Source organism: Dasypus novemcinctus, chromosome 25 (assembly GCF_030445035.2).
Source record: "Dasypus novemcinctus isolate mDasNov1 chromosome 25, mDasNov1.1.hap2, whole genome shotgun sequence".
NCBI lineage: Eukaryota > Metazoa > Chordata > Mammalia > Cingulata > Dasypodidae > Dasypus > Dasypus novemcinctus.
In genome coordinates, this window is record NC_080697.1 from 5,441,851 (window position 1) to 5,461,409 (window position 19,559).

The window sequence follows — 19,559 nt, forward strand, 5'->3', positions numbered from 1 at the left end:
TTTCCCACCCCCTCACAGCCCTGCCTGAAAGGCTCGTTCCGCACGTCCCTCAGGCCTGCTCCCAGATGCCATCTGGGGAGAGGCCTCCTGGCCAATCAGGGGACCGGGGCCCCCGCCGGTCCCTTCTCCTTACCCCACTCTACTCTTCTTTACAACGGACACACTGTTTCTACTTGCCTGTCTGCCCACTGCTACAGAACCAGTGTCTAGAACGATGGCCCATACAGGACAAATGCCAATTTGTTGACTGAATAAATGCATGAACAGGTGAATGCTTAATTTCAAGAAGACAGGAGACAAAGCACAGTTGCTGGAGGAAAGCCTACGAAACTCCTACACATGCATACGGCTGCCGTCTGGACCACCGGCTTAGACAGGCAGGGTGTGGAGGCCAGGAGTCATTATCTCAGGCTCTGCAGGCCACAGATGTTCTCTTATCAAATATTCTTTTTGTTTGTTTTCCAGGTTTTTAAGACCCATTTTTAAGAAACTGAGAACTATTTTTAGCTCAGGGCTCTGCAGAAACAGGCAGTGGGGCCTGTCTGGCCTCCAGGCCGTGGTTTGCTGACCCGAGCTACTCTATTAAAAAGTTACAGTTGGAAACGTGGACTGAGAATCGATGGGAAGTGGCCTCGAGTGCCAGGCGAGGTGAGGAAGCTGAAACACAGGGATCTTGAAGTCACAGAAGGCAAACCGTACACTGACGACAATTACCCGAATTGCCCCGTTAGGCTCCAGGACCCTGACTTCAAAGAAAACCGCAGCTATCTGAGCGTGAGAGCAGGCACCGCCTCTCAGGCTTCTTCGTGTCTGTCCCCCCTTTACTGGGAGTTCTCTGCCCTGGGGAGCCTCCCGCCCGGTCTCCTCCGGGGTGGAGAGCCACGCCACACCCCATGTTTCCTGGCATCAGAGAAAGCGTCATCCCATCAAGGCCATCGAGCCGCCTGAGTGCCTCCCTGGCTAAATGAGCTCCTTTAGGGTAGAAACTGTGCTTTTGACAATCTGTGTCTCTAGCATCTAATACAATGTCCAGCACATTGCAGACAAACAGTAAAAAGCCGCTCCATTACGGAACAACTCTGATCACCACACAAAAATTAAAAAAAAAAACCTTTGTGAGTGCAATGAAATTACATACTCTTAACATGTCCAGATGCTCCAACAGGTTCCAAGTTTCCTGGTGACTCTGGAGTATCCTGTTCCTAAAAATAACGCTTCTAAACTTACCTAGACTTGTACAACTGTAAACCAAGAAAGGCTGGCCGTGGCCCAGTGGTGAGTTAAGCCAGTGGTCCACATTAAGAATGAAGCTTGTGGCCAATTATGGCCTTTGCAGTGTGGCTCCCACTCTAGGAGGGTCCTAGGAGAATAAAACTGCAAAAAGACATCTTAAAGGATTTGAAACAAAAAAATCGGAACCAACATATGCCATCAGGACATGCCCTCCATGACGACCAGAAGTGGCGCAGGAGGGGTCAAGCGGCCTTACGCTCCTGGTGACTCAGTGAACTCACCCAGCGTACACGCACCGAGGGCAGGAGGGCACGTTGCCATGAGAGCTGGGTGCCAGCGACACAGACAAAAGGAGATCAGATTTCTGCCTCTGGGCATGTCAAAGTCTACTGGAAACACAGAAAAGTGAAAGACAGTACAGAAAAGCACGATCATTATAAAGCTATGACAGGTGAACGCGAGGGGCTAAGGAAGCCCTTAGAAGGGACACTTTGCCCAGACTAGATGTGAGGGGCAGGAGAGGGCAGGAGAGGTCTGCCCGAGGGGGTCTCCTGAGCAGAGTTCTGCAGAAGGAGCAGGAACTGAGACAGGACACAAAGACTCTGAAGAGGTCACCAGGCCTAAGGAGTCAGCGGAGCTTGGCAGTAGCGGCTTAGCTGGAAGGCAGGGGGCCCAGGGAGGCGGCCAGAGGCGGCCGACCTAGGCAGGGGCTCAGGTGGACGCTGTGGCTAGGCTGGGGAGCGGCCCTCTGTCGTGGCAGCTCTGGGAAGGCATGGAAGTGCATCAGCAGAAGAGGGGCACAATGAGGACCCACGTTTCCAGGTCCCGCACCAGGACAGCTGTCATCAGCTGCAGTTACTTTATGACTGATAGGGCTTCCTAAGCACTTTCCCCCCTTTTAAAATGAACATAACATGGCTTTGAAGACAAAGTGGCAGGTGACTTAAAAAGTTCAGTGGCTACCTATAGAGTGGGGAGGGGTCAGTTTACATAATATTTGCATTGTTAATGGCAACCCTATAAAATAATGGGTAAGTCGAGGGGAAATTATCTTTTGCATCCACTTTCAACACCGCAGTCTCGGTAAGAGGTGGGACACAGCTCTCCGATCAAGCACAGCTGGGCGCCGCTCCTCTCCCCTGTCTCCCTCTGTCTCATGCTCACCAGCGCTCGAGCTGCTGCCTGGCTCAGGGGACGACTCGACCCTCCGGAAAACCAGGCCCCGAGTCAGCATTTATGAAATAAAACGCGGCACAAGACCAAGCGACCTATGTGGCATACCAAGAAAAAGACTGTTGAAAAGGCAAGAAAATCATTGACGGGAGGTGTCGCCTGAGCCAGGATTTGAAGGACGAGAAGGAGCTCCCGGAGAAGACAAGCTGGAGACAGACGTGAGGCAGCGAGGGCTTTGACAGATGCTCCTGGCTACGGCGTGCAACGTGTGCTTGCTCGAGAACGCTGAGGGACAGAAGCGCCACCAGGACAGTGGCCACTCCTTCGTGGCTTCCCCTGGGGCTGGGGACGGCGCGGCGCGGCAGCTAGCAGTGTATTTGAGAAGGAGAGAGAGAGTATTTCGAGAAGGATCAAAATATCCCAGGGTTAGATCCCCAGCAGCGCCCCTGCAATCCCACGCCAGGAAAAGCTGGCCCCGCTTCCCGCTCTCACCCCCACGCCACAGCGAAGGTCCGGCCGTGGCAGCAGCGCACAGCGCCTGGGGTGGAAACAGAGGATCTGCGAGAGCTCAGGCAAGCACCAGCCTGTAGGAGGGTGGACCTGCCGGTGCCTCGTCGGGGTTCACGGGCCAGGGAGCTTGGAGGGGCCTGGCCCTGCCTGCTTACTGGCCCCAGCTGCTCCTCAACTGGTGGTCCTGAGACGCGCCAGCGCCCAAGATGTGCAGCCTCGCGTCCCTCGCAAGTTGCGCAGCCCCCATCAGTCCGACTCGGACGCACTGCCCGGGGTTCTGCGACGCCCCAGGGTGCCAGCACAGGGGCGAGTCCACACACTGGTGCGGAACAGGCTCAAATTTATCTTCTCGTGGGACAGGGTTTCCAATTCTTGTCTTTCAACAAAATATTTGAAGGACCTATCTGAATTAGCTGATAAATCATTAAAAATAATTTTAATGATAGATTGCTATGTGAATTTTAGCCTATAACTCAGAGGGCATTCAAATAATCAAGTGATAATGCTATGACTAAACTGGTTCACTATCTACTTATTTATGCGAACAAGGTTTTTAGTAACCATATCTAAAAAATGTAAAATAGAAATGAATAGATGGTGAGGCAATCTCAAATCTAGCAACAACTAACAGTTATCATCCAAGGGCAGATAAGCTAATTTTAAAATGTTAATATCTATTTCTCAAAGTTAGGAACATATCTACATTGTTCTGATCAAACATATCCTGTAACAATTAAAACAACTCAAACCAGAATCATTTTTAAAAATCTTAGATCCCCATGGGCACAAGAAATTTCTTAAATGTAAAGCTCTATCTGTATACTTACTTTTGACGCAGAGAAACAAGACTTTTAACCATAGAAACACTGCACTGTAAGAAAACCTTATGAAAGAATTGGAATGAGAATAAGAGTTTGCGAATGAAAGCTGTAAGAGACTGCTAAAGATGTGCTTGTGCTTGTATTTTCTCAAATGGGTAGTGGTAAACATCAAATTACTATGCTATGTAAATTTCCCTGGATGTAAACAGAGCTGTGTAACAAGCTTACTGCATATCACTATTTAAAATACGCTGGAAATTCCATCCTCCTTTGGAACCACTTAAAATTATGATTTTAGGTATCAAGTGTGTGAGAGGACAGTCAGATAATTTTAAATTCTCTTAAATACTTGAGTAAAAAGGGTCAAGTCCAGTGCTGTAAAGCACTGTCTCCTTGAAGTGTGATTTTTGACAACCCATACTGGAATCAATGGAGTGCTACTTCAAAAGGCAATTCCTGAGCCCCCGTAGGGCCCTGACAGTCTGCAGGCGAGCGAAGCCAGGGCCGCTGGTGGAAGACCCCTGCCTTCTGCAGAAGCTACTCCTGAATTCCATGGCAAAGGAAGCCTGCGGCCCACTACGACACACCCTAAGGCCCCCCGAGCGGCTCCACCACCAAGCCTGGGGTGGCTAGAGGAGGTCCCTGGGACGCAGGCCCACGGCTCAGAGGACTGCAGGAGTCAGCTACGGGGCAGGGTGCAGGGGCGCATGCGGAAGCAGTACAAGGCCCAATGTCACCTAATGCTGCCTCCTGAAGGAGGCACACCCCCACGTACACAGCTGGCAGCTGACTCCGGGCTTTCAAACTTGTCACCAAGCCCAGAGAAACCCTGTCCAGCGAAGCTCAGTATTGCACATACACATGACCACATACAAGCCCGTAGTAAAAGCAAAGGAGACGGCCGCGGGCTAGTCCAGCCTGTACTGTGAGGAGAGGCACCTGGCATTTCCTGTTCTATCCTAAGCTCTTTCTAATGCTCATCACCATACTCTAACCCGAGCACAGGACCTAGCTGGAAACACCTCTCCATCAGCTCCAGTGACAGCACAACTTGCAGGGGTCAGCAAACACCAGGGCTCAAGCAGGACATCAAATTATCTAAGCCATCTTTAATAGACTTCATTTTTAAAAGTCACTTTATGTTTTACTAATGGCACAGCAGTTTATCTCCCTGAATGCTGATATGTTTTATTTTACATCTACTTTCCTCACTAGCGTTGAAGCCCATCCGGGCAAAATCCGTATCTTTTTTTTTGGTTAATTATTCTCAGTGCTTAGTCTGGCATATTAAGCACTGTTTGTAAGTTGCAGATATAGAATATTATTAAATAGTGGTTTAAATATTATGCAACAGAAAATGAAAATTGAGTAATCCAAAATATTTTACTTTAATATATATAATGAAATATTCAAACACATTCACCCATATGCTTAACAGAAACACCAGCATCCTAATAATGATCCTTTAACTATCAAGTGCTTATATAATCAACAGGAATAATGACAGGCACAGAGGCCACTTAGTCTTTGCCTTCTGCCTTGTACAACAACCACAGAAATAGTCTTACTCTTCAGGAAAATGTCAGGGGCTCTATCGTTTCTGATACTCACTTTCAGCAATGACATAAGCTGTTGAGCAGCTTGAAGGTCTCCTTTACCTTGGGGGGCAGGCCATGAGGAAAGTTAAAAATGAAATGAAATTAAATGAAACGTTGTAACAATCAGTATTGCAGGGCACCATCCTTAGTGGTTGTGCACATATGAGTTTAAACAAATTTTGAGCATGCTTATTTACATTTTCCATTTTAAAATCAAATCTTCTCTTAACACATACAGGTATGATTACAGCACAAGCTGTTTCTATTAAGATCGTCTTAGAGCCACTGAATTTATATCAAAACCCAGTCATCAGAAACGATCAATCCACAGCAGGGTTAAACTTCATATACTGATGATTTTTCTCCGGAGTCGGAGCTGATAAACAAATAGATAAACGCATTCCTGTTCTCTGCTGTTTTTACGTAACTTGAGAAAACAGTGACCCCAAGCCCTGAAGTGGCTCTGGGAGACGACGCCTTCCCCAGCAGGTTCTCAGCGCAGCCACCCAGTTTACAAGCACAGGGCGCTGGTGCAAGGGGCATTCTAGCAGCAGCTCAGCCTGATCGCGCCAACAACTCCTGCCTCCCTCACTGCGTTCCAGCCCACGGGTCCTCCTTTCCGCCTCGGAAGGCTTCTCCCCAGGGGCCTCCTGGAGCGAGCCCTGTGAAGGCTCTGTGAAGAGGCCTTCCCAGCCCGGAGGCCTCACCTTAAAAACCACCTACTCAGGAGGCCTCCGTGCATTCCACCCAAAGGGGGTGTGCCGCTGTCCTCCCTCAACTGTTGATGTTCCTCCATGTACTTTTCAAAAGTCTTAATCATCAGTTTCCCTGTTCACTGGCACTTTGTTTACGTCCCCAAACGTGAGAGCCATGAAAGGAAGGGCCACATGCGCTCCCTGTGCCTGGATTGCACAGCAGGCTGTTCTCCTTTTCCCAAGCAGCTGCTGTCCTCCCATGAGAATGACACCCTGTGTGCGCTGATGGCAGGCTTGGCCATGTGACTTGCTCTGACCAACAAAATGCTGCCTGGAGGCACCGTGGGCCACCTTAAGCAGCTGTCACATGGTTGCAATGTGGCAGTGTTCTCTCTTCCACAAGATTAAAGGGCCCAGAGAAGAGCTGCTCCTTTACTGAGTCCCAGAATGAAGAGGGCACGGCTTAGGGCAGTGCCTCGCAGTGGGCACGTGGGCGGTGAGCAGCCTCTCTGCTGTAAGCCGCCAACACCCTGGGGCCGCCGGGGCCTGGGTTCCTACGTGCACCGGCACAGCTCCTGGCATGCAGGTGTGCAAAGACACCAGCTGAGAGAGGAATAAGCTGAAATCCAGCCTCACATCTACCTGCCTTCAAAAACAACTTTCTTGGGGAGTGGGGACAGCTCAGGGGTTGAGTGCCTGCTTCTCAGGGACGAAGGTCCCAGGTTCAATCCCAGTACCTCCTAAAAACAAACAGACAAAATATGAGTTTCTTTCCCCAATGTAATTATGCCAAAATCTGGAAATTGTTTATTAGAAAAGGGGAAACACAAAACATCTTAATACTGCTTTCAGCCAGAAAGTACTTAAATAAAATGCAGATATTAAAATCTAGATCTTATCAATACTTAAAACGTTTAGGATCATTCAAAACCAATCTAAAGTTTTTCTAGGTTTTTGAAATGGACCAACAGGAATTCAAATGCAGGTTTGATTTTACAGATAAGAGAAAAACAGAAAGGAGTAAGAAAGGCAGCAGAGGAGCCGGCGATCCTGAGCACCCACTTGCCCTGAGACCTTTAGGGATGCCGCTCGCCCCGAGGTTCCCAAACCCCCAGGCATGAGCGCTAGGGACCGCGCTGTCTGCCCTCACGTCCGGCGCTGCCGCGTTCACTCTACGGCTGGCGAGGGGCTGACGCAGGGCTGCCTGGGGACTCAGCCCTGGAGGGGGTAAGCTTGTCTTGGGTAATCCCACCCCTCTCACCACGGAGTGGGCTGGAGCAATCCGGGCACCCATGCGGGAACTAACTCGCACTTGGTGCACGAGGGGCCACAGAAACTGGCTCCCAGTGCTCTCGTCAGCACGCAGCTCTGAGCACTCCTGCTTGGCGCTCGGGGGAGCACTCTCATGCAGCCTCCCGGGCGGGCGTGAATGAGGAAGCAGGCCAGCCCCAGTCCTCGTCCCACAGCAAGACCCTTACAAGGAAGCTACCACCTGACGCAGCAGAGAAGGGGCACGACAAACTGGCTGCTCGACTCTGCCAACCCCAAGGTCAGCCCCAGTCCTGGACTCGGAGGCCAGGAAATTCTCTGGTCAGTTACACCAATTTTCACTAGATTTCACTTGTGCCTGAAAAATTCTAAAATTAATGTGCATTTATACTAGCAGCAAGTATGGTTCTCCATTATACAGAGGAGAAAACTGAACTTAGAAAGCAAAGCAATTTTCCCAGGGTCATGCTGACTCTAGTGCTAAGCCTGGATGCACACTAGGAATCTGACTATTGACCTGCTGTTTTCACAGTACCAGCTACTGTTAGAAGAACTCAGAGCTCTAAGATCTATCAAGAGTCAGTTCAATTTAATTCACCATGGTATGAGGTTACAATGTAAAAGTATGAAACTTCCCAGATCTTCCTGGGTCAGCACTGGTTTAAAGTTGTTTTATTCTTTTTCCTCCTGAGAATTTTTAATACCTAGTAGGTAAGATAGCATCTACCTTCCAAAGTCTTTGACTTATTAGGGTGGCATGAAAAACCCTTCATCAAAATGGTTGTAGTGAACAAAAAAACACTATGATTAAGGAATTCTGCTAAGTGATTTAGTGAAAAAAAGATTAATAACAAATATTTTAACTATAAATAATACATATTAATAAGAGGTTAATAATTTTAATCTAAAGATGTTAAAATGCATTATGAAAACAAATGTGCACAGAAACATGCCTGTAGAATGGTACTTACTGCCTTGGTTGGTCCATTATCACCTCTCCCATAAAATGCTACAATAGCCTCCACTTTGGCGGGGCTCTCCCTGTCTTAGACTGGTGCTCCCTGTTCCTTTCCACAATCCTACCGGGGGCTTTCTAAAGAGAAAACCATGGGAAGCGGATGTGGCTCAAGCGATTGGGCTCCCGTCTACCATATGGGAGGTCCAGGGTTTGATACCCAGGGCCGCCTGGTGAAGGCAGGTGGCCTGAGCGGAGTGCTGGCCTGGACAGGAGTGCTGACCCATGCAGGAGTGCTGGCCTGCACAGCAAGCTGACCCGAGCAGAGAGCTGGCAAAGCAAGATGACACAACAAAAAGAGACACAGAGGAGAGACAAAAAGAGATGCAGCAGACCAGAAAGCTGAGGTGACGCAAGAGAATGATCGCCTCTCTCCCACTCCAGAAGGTCCCAGGATCCGTTCCCGGTACCGCCCGGTGAGAATACAAGCAGAGAGAGAACACTGAGTGAATGGACACAGCAGACAGCAAGCAAGCCGCAAGGGGCGGCGGGGGATACAAAAATGATAATAAATAAACCTATTGGGAAGCAGATATGGCGCAAGTGATAGAGCTTCCACCTATCATATGGGAGGACCTGTGTTCAATCTCTAGGGCCTCCTGGTGAAAAAAAAGAAGAGAAAGCATGCTCACGCAGCGAGCCAGTGCCCGTGCGAGTGCCCACGTGGTGAGCTGAGAGCCAGTGCCCGTGCAAGTGCCTGAGTGGTGAGCCAGTGCACGCACGAGTGAGTCCCACAGCAAGATGATGACGCAACAAGAGAAACAAGGGGAGAGTGAAGGCGAGGCAGAGCAGAGACCAGGAACTGAGGTGGCACAACTGACAGGGAGCCTCTCTCCTCATCGGAGGTCTCCAGGATCAAACTGCAGTGAATCCTAGAAGAGAAAGATGACAAGAGAAGACAAGAGACAGCAAAAACAGCAGGGTGGGAGGAAGGGGAGTGGGGACATAAATAACTCTTAAAGAAATAAAAGAAAGAACCTATTAGTTTGAGGGGGCTTCCAGGAGGAACAGCTGGGGCAGCGTCAGGTGCGCGCGCAGCGCAGACTCGCAGTTGAACGCGCCCACGGCAGGGCTGCAGCCCCAGAGTCGCGCTCCTCGGGAGTGAGATGCTCTGACTCCTTCCTCCTGCTCCTCCCATGCAGGACGTGCTGCACGGCATCCGCTCCTGTCGCCCGTGGGTGGGAAGCCCTTGACACGCAGGGGGGCGCGCGCCTGTCCTCCCCCGCCCGCTCAGCGTCCCCGGGCCCCGTGGCAGCAGGAGGCCTCGGCATTTGCGACCGCGCCAGCACACGGGCGGCCGCGTTCTCCTCTCTCTTAATAAATCATGACCTTAGCCGATGTGAAGCCATTTCCCCAACACGAACAGGGAGTGCGCGTCCAGCCCCCAGTCAGGCCAAGCACGGAATCCCCTCAGGGGGCTCTCGGGCCAAGTCTCTCCGGCAAGGAGGCAGCGGAAAGCAAGTCTGGGATCAGGCCTGCACTTGAATCTTGACTTTGTCGCTCATGGCTTGTAAGACACTAGGGGCAGCAATTCAACTTTCTTGAGGCTTAATTTTTTTATTGTAAAATGGAGGAAGAAAGTCTTTACCTTGCAGCACTGGTGTGATAATTCATGGAGTAACATTACAATAAATATTCTTTTCCTCCTCTCACAGTATCTGCTTGGAAAGCTGCATATATGGCTGTGGGTCATCTATACGAAGATTCAAGGGCACCCCAAGTGACGACAGACTTTCCAGAACATCAGGTCCTCTTATTACTATGCAGTGAGCTGATGGACGTGTCTCGGCCAACTCAGACGGTCACAATATTTAGGGTGAAGGCCATACTTGGAAAGCCCCTTTGGGAGGCAGCCAGAACTGACCGCTTACCAACAGGCCCCCTGCCCGGCAGCTGAGTCCCTCAGGACCTGACCGCGACTGCCCGGCCCAGGGGCCAGCACTAGCACCGGAGGCAGCCAGGAGAGCACAGCAAGCCCAAGGGGCCGACACGGCCCTGCAAGCCTGCTCTGCACCCCACAAGGGTCCTCCTTGGGGAAGTTTTAACGTGAGCATGTGTGTTAGAGGGAAAGACGGTGGGGGGGGGGGTGTGAGACAGAGAGGGGAGGCAGGGGGCGAGGCAGAGGGAGCAGGGCCCAGGTCGTGGGACGGCCTGCCAGTGGTGGCTGTGGTGAGCCTGCCTGCACGGCGACTGCGACACTGCCCACCCCCTTCCCCTCACATTCTCAGGGCTGACCCCACAGCGCCCCACAGCCTGGAGTGGCCTGGAGCTCCTGAAGGAGCTAAGCTGCCACCTGCCCCAGCAGGGCGGCCACGGGCATGCCCAGGAAAGATGAGAGCGTCCAGACTCGCCCTGACCACACGTGGGAGCTGCAGCCTCACTCCAGACACGCACCTGTTCAAAAGCAAAGGACCCGAGGCTGATGCCGTCACGTCATTCACCCCCAGCTGCTGCACACAGCACAGTTTCCAGGCTGCGGCCCCCACGGGAGAACACCGCCTGAGCTCTGCACTGCTGAGGACTGGCAATTCGTTACAGCAGCAACCGAAAAGTAATACAAAGGAAAAATGAAACAGGAGCACGTAAAATAAGCTGCGTCTGGATAAAATTACCAGATTATCCCAGGTAATCTGAGGAAGGAAGAAGGAAATGAGGATGAAAAGTCCTGGCGAATACAGGATATTTTTATTCTATTTCTTCTGCTGTTCACAGAACAGTCATACTGAGGAAGGAGTGGCTGTATTTCTTTGTGTTACAGAAAGGAGGACAAAATCAAAGAGGCAGATGTGAATTCCATGAAAGAGAATAACAAATAAACACACTCAATAATGAATGAGTTGCCTCAGAAAATTGCGGGCTCCAGTCTCAGGAAGAGGATTATCATTCGCCTAAGACCTCCAACTCCTGAGCAAATAAGGCTTGGCCTGGAATTCTGGCTTGCTCCTGACCTTGAACAAATGAACCTCTAGCCTCCGGTCTCCTCGTTTCTAAACTGAGAGGGCCATTGTGGTGATCACACGGGATGAGGCCGAACGCCAGCCAGTGCCTGGTCCAGAAGAGCTGAACCATGAACGGTGGCTACGACTCCCATGATTACACAGCCTGCCAGTGGCTTCTGGAAGGGCAGAGTGCTAAGGCCTTACACTCCCTGCCAGCATGACATCCACTTGGACATGGAGCAGAGGAACCATTTTCTCCCTCTCTTGGAGGTCGACTCTTGGTCCCCAAAGCAGGACGTTTCCCTTGAATCCCAAGAAGGGAGGTATGAGGCAGCTAAGTCCTGCTTCCCTCTTCACCTCCCACTCCTCGGGCGTGGAGTGACTCGTGTGTTAACAGACTGGGAAAAGAAATTGATTCTGGCTGCTGATCCTTCCCCTTTCACCCTGAGACCTGACCACAAGGAGACCCCATTTTGGGCTAGTCACGTCCTTCCAAGGAGATGACGTATTTGCTCCCCCTTATCGAACCACATCATGTTTGAGCCACATCAAGTGTCTGCACCTGGCTCCCCACTTCTCTTTACCACCTTCCTGAATTTCTAACTCACTAACTTGCTCCCTGTCCCTTCTAAAAATATTTGCTTCTGACTGAGGAAATGAACAAGCAGTAGGAGAGCAACTCGAACCCGACTCAACCAATATTATTTATATTTGGATCGAATTAACTTTAAGTATTTGCATCCTCTTTCCTTCTGCAAATCCAATCTCTGACTATGTGACATTCTAACATTATGTCAATATTTTCTCCAAAATTTCTAAGAATTCTGGCCATGCAATATGACAAATGAATGATTATCATGAGGTCAAAGAGCCTTCTCTGATATATTTACCATGGACTGGGAACAAAATTCAGGTTTGGAGGATACTCCTCCCTGAATTCTAAAATTGGAACCATTGCTTATTGCTCTTGTTTTACACTCTAGAATTACCTTACAAGATCTTTCCAAAAGTTTGCCTCTAAATTAAATGTTGGTACAAATTTGAAAATGCACATTGTGTATCAGTAATACATACTTATTTTACATTTTTAACATCGTGTACAAGCTGTAGGAACATCTGGTGCTTTGCAAATTTGGGCAAATTCAGCTGTGTTTGCTTTTCCAAATGTGTGCTCTGCCATGTGTGGGTTGTATTTCAGTCTGAGTTTTATGTTCTCTCTCTTTCTACAGGACAGTGTTGTGTGAATCAAACATACAGTTTCTCTAAACTTTATATATGTCCTCTCCAAATAGATGATCAAAAGCTTGCCAAGTAATAAAATGAGGAAAAATATGAAAGCTAAACTAAAGATGAAATTTATATGTATTTGTTTCACCTCTCTGTAACTTGCCTAACTCATTAGTGTACAATAAAAGAACACCTATGCTTAGGTAAATACCACCTGAGCCAAGAGAAAGCAATGCCATAATTAAGTGACTCTCGGTATTTATGGGGTTAACTATGCACCTTATGCTCAGGAAAAAATGTACCAACAATTGGCTCACATTTCCAGGTGTTTGGCAAATGCCTTAAAGGCAATAATTAAGAAAGGAAGGTGATGAGACTGTGCTAATTTAAAATGATCGGACTTAGACCATCATAAATAAAAAGTAAACCTGAGTGGCCCCTCCCTCCTACTCTTGGCGTTTAACCACGACTACACCACGGTCCACCGCAGGCCTGAGCACGGCCAGCATGCAGCCTGGCAGCCCGGGCTGGGCGCCTGCCCTCACCCAGCCTGAGGAAGGGGAGGGCTTAGAATGAAGCCTCCTCCACCAGCCTCGCGGGTCTGCGTGCTTGTGTAACCCATTCAGCCACTCCACAGGCCCCAGCTCTGGAGCTACTTCTTCTGATTTCAAACTCCCCTCTTGGGTCAACCCCTTCCCTCCAATACTGATACTTAACAGAATTCCAACCACTTCTTTCTTTGAGATCCTAAACCAGTGTTTCCCTGGATGACTGCCTTTCCCCATACCTTTCTAGGGTCCTGCCTGGACTTTCCCATTTGGACCCAGCCCTGCTCCAGACAGGCTGTTGCACTGGGACTGAAAACATTGGGCACTCTACAGCCCCTTCCTCTCCCACGGCCCACAGCCAGCTCCAGGCCCCGGCTCTGCGGCTGCTGGCTCCATCCATGACTCCCAGGGGCAGCACAGCCAGTCAAGAGCAAAGGCCCCTCTATACCAAGTGGTGTCTTCAGGTCCCCGGGCCTGGTGTCCTCCTCGCACTTCACAGGTGGCTCGGCCACAGCCTCTGCCTCCGGGAGGCTAGGTTCAGAACGCAAGGCCAGCTCCCCGACTCCACACCTGTTCTCTTTTCAAACATATCATGCTACCTCCCATTTAAAATCATCATGATTTTCCTCCTTAAAAACAACAAAAATTATCTCCTCTTTAAAGCGTAATAGGACAATTCAAAACCAACTTATTAACTGAATTACTTGAGTTGTAACAATAAGCAAATGAAGAAGTCTTTCATTAGCCATAACCGTGACCTGTTGAGTCAGTTTAAACTATAGCACTTTCCACAGATGCTTGAACCTCTACCTCTGTCAATCTCCCAATCAATGTTTTATCATCCGTAGCCTTTAAACAGCATATCCGGTATAATATTAACTATAATACTTCGGAAAGGGCACTACGCCGACTTCCAATTTGGGGTTGAAGAAGGCAGCAGTAACAATAGGTAGCAGAAGATAAAAAGGAAGAGACCAGAGCCTGGGAGAGTCCCCGAGAACTTGGCATCTGTCCAGAAGCGCTGCCCAGGCAGGAGGGTCAGAAGGGGCGTGGCAGTGCACTGCCAGGAGGCCGAGCTGGGCTGAGGCCAAAGGGCTCAGACCTGAGCACGAAGCAGATGGAAACCGCGACACAAACCCCCACGGGTACTTCCATCCCCAAGGCCCAGACTGCGTGGTCCCCATGTGAAATGTTTTAAGGGCTCAACCCAGGAACAGCGAAGCCATCAGCCTGAGCGCTGAACCCAGGTACCCTGGGCACTGGCGTTCTTTCCACTTGCCAAAGGAAGGAAGAACAAGACGGTGATTTACCATGAAATTGCATATTATGAGGAATAAAACATAAAAATGTACATATGAATTAGAACAGTCATGCCTGATTTGGATTACTTGCACATCTGTAATAGAAGAAAATGATTTCCCAGTGAAAACATATGCTCAGCAAAAAATAAAACACGAAACATGTAACCACTTCCAATCTCAAGAAGAGAAATAAAAGCTAATCTACAGAATTTAAGAGTGATTTTTCATTTCTTCTAAAGAGTTCAATCTACTTTAAACTATCTTTCTGCCTACCCTGGCGACCGCTTGTGGAGAAAATGTGACTGCATCCAGCACAGTGATGAGGTCAGCCGGGTGGAGTCGATCAAAGTACTTGATGCAGACACTGTAGGCGTGATCCCACGCCGCCGAGGACACGGGGACTTGCTGGATGAGGTGAGGGTCTCCAGTCCAGAACAACTTCTGTAACCAGACTGTGTACAGAGAGCTTGGGGAAAGCGCCCGCCCACCCTTTTCAGGGATTTGGGGAGCAAGTTTGGAAACAGGTAAGATATTTTGACTGGAAAGCACCGGCTCCAGGGCTTCAAGGGGACTCCTGTTTTCATCTGTCAGCTTTTTATAGTTAAGACCTATTGAAAAGAAAAGAAAAAGAGTAGGTATTTCATTCTAACAAATGTACAGGAACTTCCATACACACACACAGTTCACGGTAAGGCTGGATAAACAAAGATTTATCTGCCAGGTGACTTTCAGTAGACAGTTTAGTTTCTCTGTTAGATCAGAAGGTTTGAATTCCAGTCTCAGCCTATAACCTAGTCAATAACCCTAGACAGATGGCGCGACTTCCGTGTGCCTCGGTTTCCTCATCTGTGCAATGGAAACGGTACCATCTCACCAACTCTTCAATCCCCCGCCCCTGTTCTCCATCAACGCACTCGCCAAACTGCATCATACTCACTCACTTATGCGTTCCTTTGGCCAGCTTCTCCAAGGTAGAGCCTGGCTCTTCCTCCCCCTCTGTGGCTAGCCCACTATCCGGTGTGGCTACACAGGGATCAACCAATAAGCAAATAAACCGTCACACCTGTCGTGAATCTGAAGCTCTGAAAGGGCTCTGCAAATGACCAAGGGCCATGCGTACTGAGAGGTGCTCAGGTGTTTAAGTTCTTGGCTGTGAGTGAAAAGACACCCCGACACACAGGCGGCATTCCACAGACCTCCATAATTTACCAATGGCCAAAGGCTCTCATTTTAAGGGTTCCGCACGTATTTTTAAAGACGCAGGCGCCACTGGAGTGAAATGCTGTCAATGGCATATTGTACAGTATGTCAGCCTTGTCGTTTACATGAATGGGGAGCAGGAAAAAGCCTCCAGAGCAGCAGTCAAAACTCTGGATCTCAGTACCAGGTCCACCCTGAGTCCCAGGGTGACTTCCAACAGGCTTCTTAGTTTACTGGGAAAGTGAGTGCCCTTTACGTAAGTGTGGGAGTTAGAAAACTAGCTTCGCCGTTCTGTGGCTTCAGATCGACGCCGCCGTAAGGCATGAATGTGATGGTGCAGAGAGCGAATCCCTAGATTTGGTGGAAAGAAGGAGCCCTAGGAAGGGAGCAATCACCTTACCTGGGGCAACCACCTTAAATTTCCTCAGCAGCCGGATGTGGGTTTCCGGCTTAATGGTGGATTTGCCGAAGTCTGCGCAGCCGCAGCACTCCAGCAGGGTGAAATAGTACAGCAGCCGCTCGTGGTCAAGGCCGCCGATGGCCGGGTAGATATACTTGGCCAGGCGCTGGTGAAAGGTTTCGGGATCAGCCCTCAGAGTCTCCAAGAGCCGAAGGGCTTGGGCTCGACTTTCAATTTCTACTGTGGACAAACTGAAATTGAGAGACAAAGAAACCAAGCTAAGAATCCGTTCCTTTTTAAACCAAGCATGTTTTACAACCCGGGAGGAAGGGCTACTTCCTATGGCGCCTCCTTCGCCTACTCAGGGACAGTCAGCGCCAGGAGCCAAAGTGCTCCGACGCAGCCTACATGCTGCGCGCAGGAGCTGCTGCCTCCCGCCCCCAGGGGCCCAGGCGCCCCACGCAGGCTTCGCACTGAGGGGCCCGCGGCTGGGAAGAAGGCACGGGACCTGTCCTGTGATTCAAGCGACAGGAAAAACTCACACTCTGTGCTTCTTTACAGAAATGTGAACACAAGGAAATGGTAAAAGGAAGAAATAATCTAAATTTTAGTCATAAGTTTTACATCCAAGAGCCTTGAGTTGATATTTACTAGACCAATATTTTATACTACATTCAGTAAAAATAAAACAGGAAACGATAGATAACTATACTTGCACTTGAATTATGTTAATAACCCCACTTGAATAAAAACATGTTAATATTTGTATTCTGAGTTGATGTCTCAGTAATTGAATAAAAACAGTCATTTAAGAAAACACTGAAGGTGTTTTGGGGGTTTGTTTGGTTGGTTGCGTGGGGTGCCTCATGGCCGGTGCATGAGGTCCTCACTCTCATTTTGGAAGCCTGGGAATCCTCCACCCAAGAGAGATGCCCAGTCATTCAGTAGCACTGCCACCGTTAAAAAGAGCCAGAGGACATATTCTTGGTTTCTATAAATAAAGTTATTACAAATCGTGTTTCAAAAACTTTTATGAGAGGACATTATTGGGATAACTGAAAAATCTGGCCAGTCTGCTTTATAACAATGTTACAGTTCTCTAACTTGACTGTTTTATCTAATGGGATTACACAAGAGAATATCCTTGTCCTCAGGAAATGAACATGAAAGTACTGAGTGGTAAAGGAGCATTATGGACGCAACTGCTATCAGAGGTTTAGAAAACTAGATGGACAGATGGAGGAATGGATGGATGGGAAAAGTAATACAATAAATGTGGCAAAATGTTACAGTTTGGTATATCAGGGCTTGGAGTTTGCTATACTATTTTTGCATTATTTTTTGTATAACTTTATAACTTTACTGTAACTTTGAAATTATTTCAAAATAAAAAGTAAAAAAAATATTTTATGAAAATGTGATAAGACTTGGGGATAAGAGAAAATCTACAAAATCTAAACATCAAATAATTTAAAAATGCTCATTTTTACTTTCATTTCAAGAGAAATCCTATTCTTCGAATAAGACACTACTGGAAGAAAACCGCCTGGGTGTGTAACAATTCCCCTGACCCCCTCCTCGGGGCCACCTGCACGTGCTCAGCCTCCCTCGATCAGGTCCTCAGGGCCGACTTTGCTGCGTCCTCACAACTGCCGCCCACAGCAGAGCACAAGCTGCGGGTGGCGCAGACCCCAAGGCTCTGGACGCAAAGCATCAGGAGGTGGCACGCAGGAAACCGCCCGCACACACCCTAGGAAGGCCACGCGGACAGGCGGGAGCAGAGGGCAAGGTCCCTCCTAGAGACGCACAAGGCCTGGCGCACCAGGGCGCACAGCGCGTCCAGATGCCCAGATCCAGCGCAGCGTGAGCACGCGCTCACTGAAGCCGGAGGAGGACACCAGTGGCCAGAGAAGGCGTGAGGAGAGGTGCCTGTGCTCAGCACTCGGCAGAGCGAAGCAGAAGTGACGTGAGCAAATGCACCAAGATAAGAAGGCACCGGCCCTGTGCAAGGAACAGGGTACATCGCTGGCTGGCCAGAAAAAAACCTGACATTATCACTATTCAAAGAATGCACTTGTCCTTTCTGAAAGACAAAAGTACACATATTGGTAGATAAAAGCAACTCAATTTCTTTTTTTTTTTTTGAGGTACCAGGACCAGGGATTGAACCCAGAACTCACATGTGGGAAGCCGGTGCTCAACTACTGAGCGATACCAGCATCCCCAAGTTGGTTTTCCATTTGTCTGCTTATTTGTTAGTTTTTTTTTAGGAGGAACCAGGGATCGAACCTGGATCATCCTACATGGGAAGCAGGCGCTCAACCACGGAGCTACATCCACTCTCCTCAAATAATTTCTGATGTTCCTTCAAAATCTGCAAAATGAAGTCTGGAAACAATAGAGTGAAAAGGTAAATAAGGAACTGTAATCCCATTAAAAAGGTTTACACTAAGAAAGATCTGCACACAGAACACACCCAATGGAGAAAGGAAAACAAATTTGCCTTTATTACGTTGACTACCATGTTGAGCAAATTAAAGCTGGATAACAAGCAACGTGGAGATGGTTGGTACACCATCTTGCCCACAGCTTGCACACCTGCCTGGACTCCAGCGTGTGCCCTTCCTCACATCGGCCACACGGGCAGGTGTCCACCAACAGCCACTTCCCGCACAGGCTTCTTTTGGAGCACAGGCCTTTGTTCTCTCCCAGGGGCAAGGGCCGACAGCCCTCCCGTCTGCCTCGCGCCTACCGCGCTAATAAACAGGCCCAGGCAGGTTCATCTGCAGAACGGCCCCACCTGCTGACTGCATGTAACACTCGCAGCCCCTCGTTTGACCAGACTCTGAACCATCTCTCTCCATCAGCATTACCCCCCCCTCGCCCACCCACACTTTCTTCTGTCTGACGTCCCGTTTCCCTGACAGGCAGCCCTATCTAACTACGCCCTCAGGAGAGGTACTGCCCTGCCCTCACTGACACATGCCGAAAGCAGAACCTCCCTCCTCGATGTTACTACAAGGTGCCAAGGTCCTTCACAGACGCCAGTCATCAATGACCCATTCAACAGCTTCCACTGAAACAAGCAGTTATATTCCCTTTGGAACAAGCAATGAAATCCTGGGGAGGGGAAGGGAGTGAAAAACAAAACACTTTCTTTGCACATCAGTGAGTTTCTTTGCAACTCCTCCCCTGTTCAAGTTTTATCATGAAATTGCAGCAGTTCAGTCACATCTCCAGGCTCCACTTCTAATTGCAGTTCTCTGGCTATTTCGACCACATCTGCAGTCACTTCCTCCACTGAAGTCTTGAACCCCTCAAAGTCATCCATGAGGGTTGGACTCAACTTCTCCAAAACTCCTGTTACTGTTTCCATTTTGACCTCCTCCCATGAATCATGAATGCTTTTAATGGCATCTGGCAAGATGAATCCTTTCCAGAAGGTTTTCATATGACTTTGCCCAGCTCTATCAGAGGAATCACAAGCTATGGCAGTAGAGCCTTATGAAATTTCTTAAGTAATAACACTTGAAACTCTAAATTACTCCTTGACCTCAGCTGCAGAGTGGGTGTTGTATTAGCAGGCACAAAAACAACAGGCATCTCGTTGTTCATTTCCATCAGAGCGCT

The 19,559-nt window shown here is 49.0% G+C and overlaps 1 protein-coding gene across 1 annotated transcript in view; it reads right to left on the minus strand.

Annotated features, from left to right (window-relative positions):
* NBAS (NBAS subunit of NRZ tethering complex) overlaps positions 1 to 19,559 on the minus strand; it is a 347,044-nt gene that overhangs the window by 76,389 nt on the left and 251,096 nt on the right. The window contains exons 43-44 of the mRNA XM_058288021.1: positions 15,930 to 16,180; positions 14,603 to 14,937 (exon numbers count right to left, since the gene is read on the minus strand). Of these exons, the coding sequence (XP_058144004.1) occupies positions 14,603 to 14,937; positions 15,930 to 16,180 (586 nt within the window). The remainder of the gene's footprint in view (positions 1 to 14,602; positions 14,938 to 15,929; positions 16,181 to 19,559) is intronic.